Below are 16,000 nucleotides of genomic sequence, written 5' to 3'. Positions count from 1 at the left end.
TTATGTTCCCATGACTTATTTCTATCCCGAGATATGTTCGTTTTATATATGAACTCTTTCCTGCCGGCCCGTCTTTCTTCAGTTTTTTCTATGGCATCAGGTTTTTCATCCAAGCTAGCTCTTCCGAAATCCTTCTACACCATACATCTTTATGCTTCCCACTTCTCGGGCCTTACTTAAACATCACCATATTAGCTCCAAATTAAGACTTTAACATGCTAGAACCTGAAATCATAAGCATGCAAGAAGTACCATAATTCCTAAACAAACACTTAAATGATTAAAATACAAGAATCTAATCAAGAATCAGTTATCGAGGTTATAAGATACCAATCAACAATGGTTAATGTTGTATTCTTCATATCTCAACTGAATAGCTGCATTTGCACATCGAAACAAGGTAAACAAACAAATATAATCGTGTAGATTTATGAAGGGAATTGTAACAAAACATACCCTGCATATATACTTCTGTCCGTCCAGTCCTCCTTTAGGCCCCACCAGTCCACAATTGATGCTAATCCTAACAACAAACATTTTCACATACGAAGAATTAGTAGGGTTATCTCGGCAATCCTGCTAAAATTGGCTAAAGAGAACTTAAAAGCTTACCATAAGGTTGATGATAAACCGTAAAGCAATATGTTTTCCCACTATGAACGTAATTTGATACCTCTATTCGCATTCTGTCACTCCATGAAATGTGATTGAATAAGACAACAGGGGTGTCATCCATTTCATCATCATCATCGTCGCCGTCATCGTCGTCGTCATCATCGTCGTCGTCGTTGTTGTTGTCGTCGTCGTACACCAGGTTCACACAACACTCCTCTACTACTACTACATCATCACTATCACTCTCCAACATCTTGATGCTTATAGCAATTTCGTCCCCAACATCCAGTAGATTGCCGGTTCGCCAAAGACTTAACCAAACACATCTTACATTATATATTGTAGGAGCGTATTTCCATACCAAGACCTTGGTCTTATTATTAACCTCAACATAGTTAATTTCTGAACTTCCAAAGTGTGAAGTTGACATGAAACACACATTCAGACCCCTTATTCTTGAACCATTAGGATGTGAAGGGACTCTAAATGATATCCTTGATCCAATTTCTTTATAACTAAAACATGGAAGTGTTTTCCTTAAAACGTAGGTACTAAATATACCAAACTCATATGATACCTGTACATGCCATTTCTTAACATTAGCACCTAAAAGAACACAACAAACAAAGACTAAGAGATTGAGAAAGAGGACCTTGATGGACTCATCTTCTGTATATACATTTTTTAAAATTGATTCTAAGCCAAGATATCTTATAACTTTCTTGTCAACCTTTTTTATTGACTCAAGCTTAAAACAACCGTCCACCGCACACAATTTTTTGCAATGTCTAATGGACATTAAGCTTAAGGGATTTGGTGGTGGTTGCACTATTTCCAAGGACATATTCTTAGAGGTATCTAGGTATGTTACGGATTTTGGGAGATCTAGAGCTGATTGAAGATGTGAACACCCCCAGGCTTTGAGTTTTTCAAGACTTGGTAAACTTTTAACACACCATTGTAATGAAGTTATTTTATTTCTGCTTATATGTAAGTACTTCAATGAGAAGAGGTTACTCAAATCCTTTGGGAAAGAATTATCAAAGAGATTGCAATCTGAAACGTCAATATCTACTAAAAGAGAACATGAACCCAAGCATGCAACTTGTCCTAGACCTCCAAGGTTTGAGCACCCATACATTTGAAGTGTTTCGAGAGATCTTGGTAAGCATGGGATGTCTTTCAAACTTCTGCAGCCACTTACATCCAACAGCACTAGTCTTTGAAGGTACCCTATGGATTCACAAACTTGAGTCAAACTTAAGGATCCTTCAAGGAGCAAATTCTCCAAGCTAGGGATTCCACCAAAATTAGGGGTTTTAATAAGCTCCACAGAGAAACTCAGATTAAGGATTTTTAAGGATCCAATCTCCTGTGACATGTCACATGAAGAACAAGATATATTAATAACTTTTATATTGATCCATGTGACAAAATAACATTCATAACTAGCAATCAACTGGGAAATTAAAATATGGAACTGGAAATTTATACCTTGAACCCGTCCCAGACTTGTTTTAGTTTGCTATAACTTAAGTCAAGAACTACCAACTTGTGCAAAGGTACATCACGTGGTATGATTTTAAAGTAAACCCATGCCAACGGAGAAATCGTAAATTTTTAGGCAACTTCTTGTAGCTTCCAGAAAAGGTGGCATAGTCGAGTTGTAGTAGCATTAGATTCTTCATCTTTTCTATTGCTCCCACATTGAAGTTTTCTTTCTTTAGACCACTAAAATCTTCATAACTGTGTTTTCTTCCATTGTCCATCTTTACAATTGAAGTTAAATTAATTCCATTAATCCTTCTCATATCAAGGGCAAGTCCCTCTACCTTGTTTGTACCCTAATTAAAATATTTAAAAAGGTAAGTTAGGGATTAACATGCACAAAAAATTAAGTATAGTTATAAGAATATAAGAAATTGGATTTGAATGCTTACTGCATTTTCTTTCAGCACATTAAAAGAATCTTAATGGTGCCACAATCTACTTCGTTTCCCGGGATACTTAGGTGATTCTTGGCGAACAATTTCTTGACCCATCTCCTTGATTAACTGATGCATCATCACTCTGTCATTTTCAATGTATAGTAGACAACGATCCTTTAGATTCTGGATCCCAACTACAGGGTACAGATCGCATTCGGCTAACAACTTCACAATGAATTCTTTTTTCTGACCCGTAAAAAAACAAGCAATGTGTAGGAACAAATCTTTATCGTTGGTATCTTCAAGCGTGTTATAGCTCAATTGCAAAAGGTTTTGCATCTCAGGATTAGGAATTGCTTCTAGTTTGCGCATTGAATCTTCCCACACATCGATGGTCTTTCCATTTAGAGAAGAACCCAATACTTTAAGAGCCAAAGGATGTCCTCCACAACGATCAACTACAATCTCTGAATGGGCAATGTAGGGTTCAACAGGGTGATCTCTATGAAAGGCATACAAACTAAAGAGCTTATTAGAGGCATTGGGACCTAACACTTCTATAGTATGGCCTTTGGTTGCATTTTAAGTTCAGTTAACAGTCCTTTGTTCCTTGATGTAATGATCACTTTACTTCCGTGATAAAATTGTTGTGACCCAAGTAGTGCTGTTATTTGTTGCCTTGTTGAGATATCATCTAGGACGAGAAGTACCTTTTTATTGCGTAAGGCTTTTGTAACCTTAACTATTCCCTCATCAATATTCCATATTACTTCTTTGTCACTTCTTAATATCGTGGAGAGAAGCTGACTTTGCAAATGTACTAATCCATTGGGCTGATTTGATGTTTCCTGAACGTTTGCGAGAAAACAAACGCCATCATACTCGTGGTAGTTTGAGTTATAGATGCATTTCGATACGGTCGTTTTCCCAATGCCTCCCATCCCGTGAATAAGGAGGAAAACTGAATCAGGTGATGGATCCTGTATCCATGATTCGATCTCGGCAACATTGTCCTTAAGTCCAACTAGCTTGTCCTCAATGTACAAAAGCTTGTAGTTGAGTTTCTTTCTTATAGCACTTACTATATTAGCTATGAATTTGGCCTCGTGTCTGCAAAGATCAAGTTCCAGTGTGTCTTATAAAATTTGCTTTGCATATACACGATATTCTTTCAGTTGTTTAATTCGATTCACACAATTATGCTCAACAGTTTTTTCTTTCTTATAGCACTGACATTTGTTCTTGTTATTAATTAAATTTTTTGTAATCCAACAACATCCTAATGAGAGGATTTTATTTTTGTATTTCTTTGACTTTATAGAAAATGGACTCGAGCTGGTTAGTAGCTAGGTTCGACTTATCATGGTGGTTTTCAAAACAACAAATATACAGAATGCTTAAAACTTTGTTGCAGCTTAGATGAAAATGATAAAATTGGATACCTTTGGTATAGAGGTTTCTGAATGAAACATATAGGGCAACAGTTGCTTTGAAATTTCAGAAAAGTGTACAACTATAATGGCTCCTTTGAAATTAAACAGTCAAACCATGCTCAATACTTGACTTTCTTGTTGCTAAAAGTTTAAAGTTATAATTTCTTCAAATATGAGTTTGGATAATTGGATAAACTGCTGAATTTCCAAATTAGACTCAACTAATCCAGATTCTTCATAGAAGTTTTATTTAAAAAAAAAAAAAAAACACTCTGATTATATTTTTGATGATTTTATTAAATCCACAAATGTTGACCCGAATCTATTTTGGTCAAAACCTGTTTGACATGAACCTGTTTTGACCGGACCTCGTTTTTGACCCGAATCTATTACAAAAACACAAAGGTTCCTGACTCATGACCTGACCCGTCTATTTTGACAGACCTAATAAGAGGAAGCACGCATACCCGTTTGCTGTTTGTACCATTCCTGTCAAGCTACCCGCTTTTTTAAGAGCATCCCTCCACGCCTTCGCCTTTTATACCCATTCAATCTTCTTCTGATGATCTGTTTCCGCCTCAATCATATCATCAGATGGATCCACTTTGTAGAACACAGGAACGACTTCATGTTTAGAGGACATCCTCTCCTGTTCTTGAATGATCGTCAAGACCTCGTCCAGGCACCACTTGGAAGATGCGTAGTTTCTTGAGAAGACGATGACAGAAATTGCGGACTGATGGATAGCCTTTTAGAGCTCTGGGCCTAGCAGTCTTCCTCGGTCCATGGCATCGTCATCCCTGAAAGTGCGGACTCCTGCTTGCTTTAGGGCCGCGTAGAGGTGGTCGGTACGGGTATCTTCACCTCGAAAACTTAAGAAAACATCATAACTGAAACCAGTAGCCATTGATGAAGAAGGTTGTGTCTTTAGATAAGATCGAGTGCCATAGCTATATATATTAACCGATCTGCACCTTCATAATCGTGATTTCAACCTTCGAAAAAAGTCAACTTTACGGTTTAATGGAATTTCGAATCTTCGCTGAAGAAACCACCGAAAAGTCGTTGGTGGTTCATTTCTTCCCCAACTCATCATCTAAATAATATAAAATACAAATTATAAAATATATCCAGTTTTCAACTCTTCATTCTATAGATTTAGAAAATGTATATGAGTTTGTGATGCCTTTATTTTATAAATTCAGAACGTAGATGTTGCGGCCGTATTTAAAAGAAAAAAATCAAAGCATGATGATTATTACTCTAGTACAATTTTGTTATAGTGTAGATTTGCTGAAGCTGAATAGTCTAACTAGTTATCATAATTACAAAAATGCTATCGCATTAGACGAATTGAATGCCTTTCGAGGTGAAAGTCAATGCATGCATACAACTTCCTTTTTCATTTTTATTATATTAGCATCATACTAACTTTTGTATTGATTTCTAATAAAAAACAAGTATTTAGAAAGCATAAATATTTATAACTAGTACGGGTAAGTAAGGTCATCTCCATAAGGAATTAATGGAAATGGAAAGTGTCATTCAAACTCATGTTTTATTTTATCTAATTATACAAAGGCGGACAAACAATGTCAAACAGTTTAAAAGATTTGATTGTGAAAATATTTTTTGAAAACAGTTTAATTGTAACTTGTAAAATCAATATGAGAAAAGTGTGACTATACTTCAAGTTCATGTAATGCAATGAACTGTATAATTATAACTTGTAATTCATGGATAACGACAAAGACGTAGTTCATTAACTAATTTTGATAAATAATTACTTGACATATTAGTTTTGTTATGATGATTCACATAACTTAACCTGACAAATTGACACAACTAGACGTGGTCTACCTAATTACCAAGGGATTGAAAATGCCACCACGAGATTGAAACATGCGTTTTGAGTTTCACCACAGAGACCATAATTGCAATTCACTCTTTGATAAATATTGGTAGATTCGGGTTGTAATCATTCACTTGTTTCCGAGATTTCATTTTATATTGTAACAAGTTTTGCTAATAGCGCATTGCGGCGGTTTGTTATTTTGTGTGTTTACAGTTCTTATCGTTCGCCTTTCGGCTTTCGCACATAAATGAATACATTACCGAGTGTTCACGAATACAAATGAACGAACGCAACTTCTGTTCATGTTCGTTCATTTAACTATACAAACAAAATTTCTTTGTGTTCGTTCATTTATTAAACGAACGGTCGTAAACGAACTTCCCACGAACGGTTCGCTGAACGTTCGGTTTGTTTACATTCATAAATTTGCATAAGTTGACGCAACTTTGTACCGTTATCCTTTCAAACAAGAATTATTGTTGAATTCTCATGAAAGATGTTTTTTTCCTTTTTACTTTTTATTAAACATGTCCTTTATTAATTAAGATCTAGTCGCAAAATGACTGGAGTTAATAGCTTTGAAAATGGTGATGTTGTATGCAAACAAAATGGTCTTTTTTCGTCTCGTTGTATTGGGAAGAGTCACTATATCTCATATATCTCATGGGACATGGCCCATGGGTAAGGTTTTGTACTCGTACCACCTCCCATACCTTATATGATACATGTGGGAGTTTAGTGGATCTATTTGTTCGTATTAATACTTTTAGTCATATCATAAAATCAAGAATTTTATTCTCTTTAATACGTGTATAACATTGTTAATTAATTTATTTTTTCAAACTATGATGGGATTTTTAAAATGTTGATGCAACAATACATCTGCCATGACAATGAACGTCTTATTTTATATGGTTTAATGTAAAAATGAATTATGCAATTACAATTGTGCATCATGACCATTATAATAGTAGAATGCATCGGTCAACAATAGTCAATTGATAAAACTATAAAAGTCAAAGTGAAACTTGAGCATTTACGAATGTCTTAAATCATTTACGGAGGTCTACAATCATGGAAGTTTATATGCTACAAGTATGGGAGGAGGCGTTTAGTTAAACAAATGTTTTGGATGCTAATGATCAGTTAGTGAAGCATGAGGGACTGAATATGAAACTTTGTATGATCAGGTTAGTTCTTAATTTCAGTCAATTTCGTATTTGTTTCTTGTAATCATTTCACATTCTCAATAATATGTAAATTGTTTGGTTATTCGTTTTCGATTCGTTCTCTCTTTAGTGTAATATGTAACAACGTAACTTATATTTCTACAGGCGCAAGTGCACTTGCGCCAAACCCAGTGAATGCACACATGCCACTTCGTGAATCATCTGTCCATTTGGCAAATGTTTGTTCACTAATACCTATATCTTTGAGGCAACACTAGAGAATGTGTAGTTTCTAGCCCCCACTTTTTTAGACAAAGTACTTTGATAGTTTTAGATGATTGTAAATTTGATCTTATCATGTGAACGATGACATGGACGAATAATAGATGATGATTAAATACATAATTATTGTACCAAAAGGTATTAGAGTATCATCTTACATAACAAAAATATCTTACGATGTTATTGTTATAAGTGAAGAAGTTTCATGAATGAACAGGGTTTGACTTAAACGGGGAACTCTAATACCAACTCGTAAGCAACTCTAATGCCAAAGTTGATGATGATGAGGGGTGTAAACGAGCCAAGCGACACGTAAGCTACTTGAGACTGGCTCGCTAAAATCTCATATTAAGCCATGCTTAAACGAGTTCGAGTCTGAGCTTGAGCCTAAGAACAAGCTTGCTTAATAAACAAACCCGAACTTTCATTTATCGAGCTCAAGATGGCTCGCAATGCTAAATGAGCCTATTAATTATATAATTTTTATTGAATATCTTAATTATATATTCATATAACAAATAGTATTACGTATACACTTATGATAAAAATAACTAAATAACATATACTAATGTTATAAAATTATAATTAAATTACATTAAAAGTAATTATAATCATACATAAATTATTAGTATATAATAAACGAGCCAATTCAAGCTTGAAAAACGACTCACGCACTGAACTCGAGTTTGCTCTATTGTAAGTTAAACAAGCCGAGCTCGAGCTAGTAATCGGCTTGTTGACACAACTAGTGATGATATATATTAGTATAGAGAATACATCGGGTGCACGTAACACCTCCAATGTTTCCTTTTTGGCCTTTAAAATTGGCAAAATAGGTTGGGATTAAAACAAGTTCTGATTAAAATAGGTGAAGGTAGGATGACTGGGTGGGTCGAAAAAACCAGTTGGTGTCTAAACAGGTTTTTACTAAAGTGGGTTTCGGTTAAATGAGTCATTTGAGAAAGAAATAATTGTTTTAATAACTTTTACTCGTAAAGGGTTATATAATAACATAACATAACCAGGATCCAATCAATCATTGATCAGGGCATGTTTCAGTACACAAAACACAAATTGGGAAACTAACAAAAATATGCAGCTTTGGCATATTTCAGTAATAAATCTTGTTAGGAAACAAATATTCTTGAAATACAAGAAAAAGAAGAAAAGATTACTAGAACTGAAGACCATGTTCTCGAGCTGAATCAGCAAGTGCCTGAATCCGTCCATGATAAGGATAACCACCTCGATCAAAGGCCACGGCTGTGATCCCTTTTTCTATGCATGACTTCGCAATCGCTTCCCCAATTTTCTTAGCTACATCCTGACACCAAAAACTCGTCATAAAGTTATACCTTATGCATGCACCTATTATTAATATTACTAGTTTATATTCTCCGCAAATTGATCAAACATTTGAAAGGCTACTTACAATTGTGGGACCAGAGGTGAAATCAAACTCCTCAGAGAGCGGTTTCTGCATCGTGGAAGCTGATGCAAGAGTATGCATTTTAGTATCATCAATCACCTGGACATACAGATGCTTGTTGGACCGAAAGACACACAATCTTGGCCTTTCTGGTGTCCCCTCAACCTACAACATATGAATCCACAAAACTTTATACAACACTAATTTACATATGGTACTGCACAATGAGTAATTAGGCTAAGACTTGAGGGTAAATTAGGATTGTTCAAAAAGTTCACGACTCGCTTGTAAAAAAACTCGAATCGAAAAAGTTCAGCTAGAAAAAAGCCTGTATCTAAACAAGCTTAGCCCGAGCCCAAGCCAGGGTTGGCTTGGCTTGTGGCTCGGTGGGATTTAACTCCACATTTTGATATATATACATATATATACAACAACAAACAGAAGTATAAAAAATAAATATAATTATAATATATATATATATACACACCCATATCATAAATTAATATTTATAATAATAACAATAAATAAAAGTATAAAAAATAAAACATAGTATGCCTCTCAACATTGAAAATAATAAATAAGACATACGATGTTTTTAACGGCGATAATACATATATAATGTTACAAACTCTCTTTTTTATTAATTTTGCATCAAATATATGTTAAAAAAATTACTTTTTTGCAATTTATACATCAATCAATATTTGTTAAAAAAAAACCACAAAAAAAATTAACAAGTCGGCTCGACAAGCCACAAGATGGCTCGCGCTTTTAACAAGCTAAGCTCGAGCTCAGCTCGTTTAAGTTCGAGCCAATTCAGTAAATCATGATCCATAAACTCCCTTGAATTACTCCATCCTGTAATGTGATTGAACAATACCATAAACGGTAGAAGAAAATTCAGTGTGCAAAATTCATACAAATAAAATGCTTCAATTGCTAGATATCAGGTAATTAGTATATAAATTAAACCGCATAAAATTGGGGAAAGTGTAAACAGTGAAGAGAGCTAGGGTTAGATAGTTGATAAGAATCACCTTCTTACGAATACGAGCGTGACGAGCTTTCCTGTTATCTTGACGAGTTTTGGCGGACGCTTGTACCACCACAGAGGTTGTTCTCCGGTGAGACAACGGTGATGATGAAATCAACGGCGGTTGAACCAACAGCTTATGGTGCTGATGAAGGTTTGAGTAGGAGCAAGTGCTGTGTAGAAATGATACCGAAATTGATGACATCGTTGCTGTGCTTATCTCACACACCTGTTCTGTTGTTTATGCATATACCGTAACTGAAGATAACGTTTTATTGAGCAGATAGTTATCTTTTTGGCTTTTACACATAATGTCCCTTTACTTTATTGTTTTTCAATCAATTTGTAAAACTAGTTTTTGTGTAAACAAGTCTGAGCTCAACTAGGATCAAGTTCGATTCGTTTTGACCTGCTAGAGCTTGAGCGTAAGCTGGCTTCGTTTTAAGCTTCTTTTCTAAAGCTCAAGGTTGGCTATGTTTTTTCAAGCTCGCAAGCTTCCCTCGTTTATTGTTTAGCAGTTAATTTAGATACACTTTTAGTTATATTTATACAGTTTTTAATTATATTTTTTTAATATTAAACATAATACATAATTATATTATTTTTATGATAATTTTACATATAATATATATTATTATATAAAAACATATATTTGATATATTAAATAAAATTTATATAAATAATACGCTTGTTTAATGTTTAGATTCGCGAGCATAAACAAGTTTATTTTTAAGGTTCGAGCTCGGGCTCAAGCTTGTTTTGGCTCGGCTTGATTCAAGCTTTTAACGAGCTAATCTTGAGTAGCTTACAAATTAGCTCGGCTCGTTTTCACCCCCAGGTTAGAGGGTTGAAGTTATATACTTATTCATGTCTAATTATATAATAGGCTTATTTATGTTCGCAAGCCTAAACAAGCTTATTTTAAGAATCAAGCTCATTGAAGCTCGGTCAAAATCAAACTTTTAACAAGCCAATCTCAAGTAACTCACGAACCAGCTCGGGCCATTTGCAACCCCCTAGATTAGAGGATTGAGATTGCATTATCATTCATATCGGTTGGTTGTAATGCATGCACACTTGTGAAACTTGTGTTTATTTAAATGGGTGGTAATGAATATCTGAATGGGTTTGTGGGTTGAAGTTAAAATTTTCATTGGGTGTGTGTGTGAGGTCATGATGAATTCTGTTATGTAAATTGTGTTTTCTCTTGTCATCAAATTTGGTTCTAATAAGATTATTATCTCTGATCATTACATTGGTGCTTGCATTGTCCATCCGCAACGATACGATGGCTGATGGAACTCGCTCGAAAATCATTGATGAAAGCCTGAAATCCCTGCATGAGTCTCAACAACAGATGCAGGCGAATCAAGCGAGCCTACGATCGGATTTGGATTCGATATCAACTTCCCTGGAAGAACAAAAGAAGATGTTGAATATGGTTTTAGCTAACATGGGTCCTCGCACACCGTCGTTCAACACTGAATCTTCTTCTGGTGGTTCTCGCCATAAGCCTGCTCCCATTTACCTTTCTCGTTTTGCAGGCGAGCATCCGGAGCGTTGGGTTGCACAAGCGAATCGTTACTTTGATTTTTACTCCATACCTGACTCCGATAGACTCACAATAGCCTCGTTCTATTTCGACGGTGGTGCGTGCGATTGGTATGATTGGATGCAGAGGAATTATAAACTTGCAGGGTGGGAAAATTTTACGGAATCCCTAATCCAACGATTTATGGCTCGTGAATTGGAAGAACCGGAAGGGATCCTCGCTAAACTGCAACAAACATCGACGGTGGCAGAATACAGAGGTCGGTTCGAACAAGTGTCTAATCGTGCAATGATTTTGCCACCGGCTTTCCTTGTCCGATGCTTCATATCCGGACTTAGGGATGACATAAAGCAATCGGTACTTGTTCATCAGCCGACGGCCTTGGAGGACGCTATGCGTTTGGCTCAGCTACACGAAAACAGAATCAACCTGGAAAAAGGCTATTTCATTAAAATCATTAAACAATACATCAGCTGTAAACTCAAATCCTGATATTTGAACAATACACGAATCCTGATATCGACTTTGAATTCAAGTAATACTAGATAGCATGTTTTAGAACTTGTGCCGATGTATGAAACTTCACTCTACAAACACCGATTTCAACACATTATCCAACACCTGCAAACCAGTCGACGCGTGAATGGACGACACGGGCCAGCTCTTAACTCAAGTAATACAAGTCTTCACAGTTCTCACACCTGCAAACCAGCAAACCGCTACAATCTGAATACAATCAATCTTCAACTCCAGCGCGTTTGTCAGTTTGATACAAACAAAATGTTATCAACAATTTGTGCTTTTATTGTTTGATTTATAAACTTTGGTCCTTGACAAAAGGGTGCATCAATAGTTCAGCAGCGGTCGGTCTATTGTTTTGGCTGACTTGTAAACACTTGCGAATAAAATCCTGTGCCTCTAACGATAATGTTTCAGGAATAGGCGGGAGTTCACCCCTACCAATTCTGAACAAAGCTTGCATCTGTCAAATCAAAACATCATTCATGTTTTCATTACAACAACAATATAACCTAATGACATAAAATATTAAAGATTTTTAAATATAAATTAAGAACAAACCCCTTCCAAGTGAGAATATGGAATTTTGCTTGTTAGCATCTCCAAAACCGTGCATCCGAGGCTCCATATATCAGCTGCAAGTCCTTACCCGTTATTCTTTCGATTAACAACCTGATGGCCCAATAATAGATTGTCAAGCGATAATATTATCGAACATAATCCCTTCTGATAAATTATAAAACTGAGATATTAAAGAAACCTCTGGTGCCATCCAATATGGAGTTCCTTTGCAAGATTTAATATCATTCAATTTTGTCGCCTGCGATCATAAACTAAAATAATTAATCAGTTGAACAAATGAGGAAAAAAATGTGCGTCTGTTACCTTTGCCAGCCCAAAATCTGCAAGCTTCACCGATCCGCTTGCATCAACCAATATATTTGCACATTTAATATCTCTAGGATGATTATGAAATGCTCAAATGAGAATACAAATCAAAACTGTTAAATAATAAATTTATAGTTATGTTCAAACTTCAAAGTACAACATTTACCTATGAACGACATTACGCTCATGAAGGTAATTTAAGCCGCCTAGAATCTGCCTAGTGTATACAGACACTCGGGAATCTCCAAGGTGATACTTATGATAAAGACTTGCTAGTGAACCTTTAGTTACTAGCTCAAGGAAAATGTATAGTTTGCCATCACCCTAAAACAGTAAAACACCATATCTTAAACAAAAGTCAGCACGTATCGTAGATAAAGAAAATAAGCAAGTGGACACTTGTTTTGCTGACAAAGTCCAAATACATACTGTATCAGTGCCAAGATGCCGAACTATGTTCTCGTGTTGGAATTGGCTTAATAGTGAAATCTCCTAAAACAGTAAATAAAAAACAAGAATACATTAGTATGCAGCAACAACTTGATCAAAATAACAGTCCATAAAACACATGTTCAAGTTGAACAATGCTCTGCTTTCCTTGGCTTCCTTCCTCGAGCAGAGAAACCTCCTTAACAGCAAAGAACAACCCGTGTCTGCAAACAAACATCTATGTCATATGCAACAAACAATTCCCATATCAACAGTTCTTGATCTCCTTGGCATGTTGTAGAACAGTGCAGCATGAAAACAGAATTGATTCTTAGTTTACATATAAGAAAGCACCACATTTATTTAAGTATTTCAACAAGTCGAACCGAAAGAGATGGTCGACAAGTCACATCCTAAAAACCTTCTTACAGTAGTATTAATAACCACCTAACAATATGTAACAACTGAATGTCTGAATGTGAATGACTTTCTTTTCTCTCTTAAAGTTATAAAGTTAAAAGCTTTTTGATCATTCTACTAGTTAAAAGTTTCTTCATGTAAGACAAATGCATATGCAGCTTCAAGGAAGTTTAACAACAATTGCATAAGATCTACAACCGCAACGAAAAATCAAATAACTTACCCGGTGAAGCCTTCATAAACCGTTCCATACGACCCCCTTCCAAGAAAGTCCCCCTTCTGCCAGTTCGTAATACTACACTTCAACGGTCCATTAGGCGAAAGCGAACCAACTTCAGTTGGCGCATTTGAAGACAACTTATCCTCATCATCCTCAACCACATCTTCACTTAAATTCGCATCCGGTCCAGATAAAACAGTAACTTCTTCCACCATACTAGCAAATCCCCAATTCGAACCGATAGTATCATCCACCACCACGGGTAAGACAACCGGTGGAGTAGCAAGCACCGGAGGCCGAACACCCTTGATCCCACTTTGACAAGTCACATAACTCTTCCCACTAACTCCACATAAGCTAGCCTCATCATCACTTTTCTTAACCTTAACCTCTTCTGATCTTACTGACCTTAAAACATTATTATTATTCGTAGGAGAGTAAGATTTACGAGCTTCCCAGTCGGCCGCTGGAATCGCAAAAGCTTCGGGTCCAGAAAGTCCTAAAGAGCGGCAAATCAAGTCAAATTCTCCATCAATATTACCTTCAATTCTGAAACTGGTTTGATCAGATATCAGAGAGCTATCAAGTGAACGAGTTCTGTGTGATGATGATACAGAGGCATCATATCCGATGTTCTTGGCTGCGTTTTTTCGGTCAAGCTTCGCCACTGATCGTTTATGCCTGGAACTTGAAGACATGTTGTTATTGTTAGTGTGGTTGCATGTATGTATGTATGAAGGTGAAGGTGAAGGTGAAGGTGAAGGTGAAGGTTTATGTGTGCAATGGAGGATGGTTGTGTGAAATGTGAGTGGTCAGAAGAGACTGCTGGAAATGAGATGAGACGTCCATTTTGGGGTTGACTTGTGTTGTCGTGTGAAAAATCTAAGTCAATGATGAAGATTATAAAACTTACCAAGTGGTGGCTAACTGTTAACTGTTTACCTTAAATACATGTTAACTGTATTTATATGGTCAAATACATGGCCACGTCACCATCCCTTCAATTTATATGTTGAAACTTTGGATTTGTTAAAAACTTTGGATTTGTTATCTAACTTAGCTATAAACAATACTTTATCATAAGCAAAATATATTAGCTCAGTTAGATAGAGTTGTAAATGAACCGGACAAACACGAACAAAATCTTGTTTGTGTTCGTGTGTGAAAGGATATAATGTGTTCACGAACATTTACCGAAATTGATGATTTTATGTTCATGTTCGTTCATTAAGGAAATCAATGTGTTCATCGACGGTTTACGAACACAAATAAAACCAGCAGAACCTATAGAGTGAGACTGATGTGTTCATCTATGTGAATAATGAAAGCATGTAAGCGTATTGAACGGACACGAACAAGGGCATGTTCGTGTTAGTTCATTTAACTTTAAACAAACGCGAACACTTAATAGAACATATATTTATGTCATGTTCGTTTATTTAAAAAATGAACACATGTGTTCGTTTATGTTTGTTTGTCTAAAATCGAAACGAACATAATTGAATAAAGATAAACGAACATATATGAACAAATGTAAATGAACATAAACAAACAACAGTGCCAACGCATAAATGAACACAAATTAACAAATATAAAACATTTAAGTAGATGACTCATCTAGATAATATTTAATTATTTTATATTAATACATAAATAAATAGATATAAACGAACTTTCTGTCAAACAGTTCACGAACAATTCACTGAACATTAAGTTCGTTAACAGGCCTATCCATTCACGTGTAAAGTGCATGTTATCCAAACTAGATCATAATCATCAATTACACGTTACCAAGTTACATGTTACCTACTTTCATCAGAAAAGAAAATTAAAAAGTTACACATAACATGTTCCTATGCAAACTTGTTTATTTTGTTTTAAACAACTCATATGATAATAACAAACAATTAGGCTTAGAAAAACAAGAAAAACAAACACACAAAACACAAATTTCCGTGAAATTTTAACAAAAACAAGCCCTCACGCTAAAGACATCATCAATTCCAAAACCAACACCGAACAAGAAAATAACTCCCCCCCCCCCCCCCCCCCCCTATATCTCTCACACACACACTCACATACTCGCCGGTGCTGTTTACACGGCGGCAATCACACAGTACAGACACACTATCTAATTCACACAACCAAGAATTAGGGCTTTTTTTCGGGTGTTATTTTGATCCAGCGGTTGAGGGTTGGAGTCAATTTTGGATATTTTTCGTAAATTT

General features: G+C 35.7%; 2 protein-coding genes and 1 pseudogene across 3 annotated transcripts; all 3 read right to left on the bottom strand.

Annotated features, from left to right (window-relative positions):
* Positions 1 to 358: 358 nt before the first annotated feature.
* LOC143545469 (disease resistance protein RPV1-like) lies at positions 359 to 5,021 on the bottom strand (annotated as a pseudogene).
* A 3,331-nt stretch (positions 5,022 to 8,352) lies between these two features.
* LOC143545477 (large ribosomal subunit protein uL18c-like) lies at positions 8,353 to 9,972 on the bottom strand. Its single transcript, XM_077037368.1, has 3 exons — positions 9,749 to 9,972; positions 8,715 to 8,876; positions 8,353 to 8,606 (listed from the first exon to the last, which is right to left on the bottom strand). The coding sequence occupies exons 1-3, from the start codon at positions 9,947 to 9,949 to the stop codon at positions 8,457 to 8,459; spliced, it is 513 nt and encodes a 170-aa protein (XP_076893483.1). The 5' UTR covers positions 9,950 to 9,972; the 3' UTR covers positions 8,353 to 8,456.
* A 1,034-nt stretch (positions 9,973 to 11,006) lies between these two features.
* Positions 11,007 to 14,541, bottom strand: LOC143545504 (mitogen-activated protein kinase kinase kinase 1-like). Of its 2 annotated transcripts, XM_077037385.1 has the most exons (8): positions 13,776 to 14,541; positions 13,272 to 13,356; positions 13,133 to 13,195; positions 12,870 to 13,027; positions 12,701 to 12,773; positions 12,576 to 12,635; positions 12,377 to 12,487; positions 11,007 to 12,278 (listed from the first exon to the last, which is right to left on the bottom strand). In XM_077037385.1, exons 1-7 carry the CDS (start codon positions 14,468 to 14,470, stop codon positions 12,461 to 12,463), a joined length of 1,161 nt encoding a protein of 386 aa, XP_076893500.1. In that variant the 5' UTR covers positions 14,471 to 14,541; the 3' UTR covers positions 11,007 to 12,278; positions 12,377 to 12,460. The 2 variants fall into 2 exon arrangements, with proteins under 2 accessions (XP_076893500.1, XP_076893499.1); XM_077037384.1 differs by having other exon boundaries at positions 12,377 to 12,635.
* Between the last annotated feature and the right edge of the window lie 1,459 nt (positions 14,542 to 16,000).

Source organism: Bidens hawaiensis, unplaced genomic scaffold, assembly GCF_021521415.1.
Source record: "Bidens hawaiensis isolate Kalapana, Puna unplaced genomic scaffold, B.hawaiensis_p1.1 tig00013978_1, whole genome shotgun sequence".
NCBI lineage: Eukaryota > Viridiplantae > Streptophyta > Magnoliopsida > Asterales > Asteraceae > Bidens > Bidens hawaiensis.
The sequence above is the reverse complement of the archived record's forward strand: the minus strand, read 5'-3'. Positions and strand labels throughout refer to the sequence as shown.

Excerpts from the sequence above, each read along its gene's own strand:
- LOC143545477 (XM_077037368.1), bottom strand. The coding sequence starts at position 9,949 with ATGTCATCAATTTCGGTATCATTTCTACACAGCACTTGCTCCTACTCA. Across the intron at positions 8,877-9,748 it reads ACGCTCGTATTCGTAAGAAG|GTTGAGGGGACACCAGAAAG; the intron begins GTGATTCTTATC and ends CATATGTTGTAG. Across the intron at positions 8,607-8,714 it reads TCACCTCTGGTCCCACAATT|GATGTAGCTAAGAAAATTGG; the intron begins GTAAGTAGCCTT and ends TTTTGGTGTCAG.
- LOC143545504 (XM_077037384.1), bottom strand. The coding sequence starts at position 14,470 with ATGTCTTCAAGTTCCAGGCATAAACGATCAGTGGCGAAGCTTGACCGA. Across the intron at positions 13,357-13,775 it reads GTTTATGAAGGCTTCACCGG|ACACGGGTTGTTCTTTGCTG; the intron begins GTAAGTTATTTG and ends GTTTGTTTGCAG. Across the intron at positions 12,636-12,700 it reads CAGATTTTGGGCTGGCAAAG|GCGACAAAATTGAATGATAT; the intron begins GTAACAGACGCA and ends TTATGATCGCAG.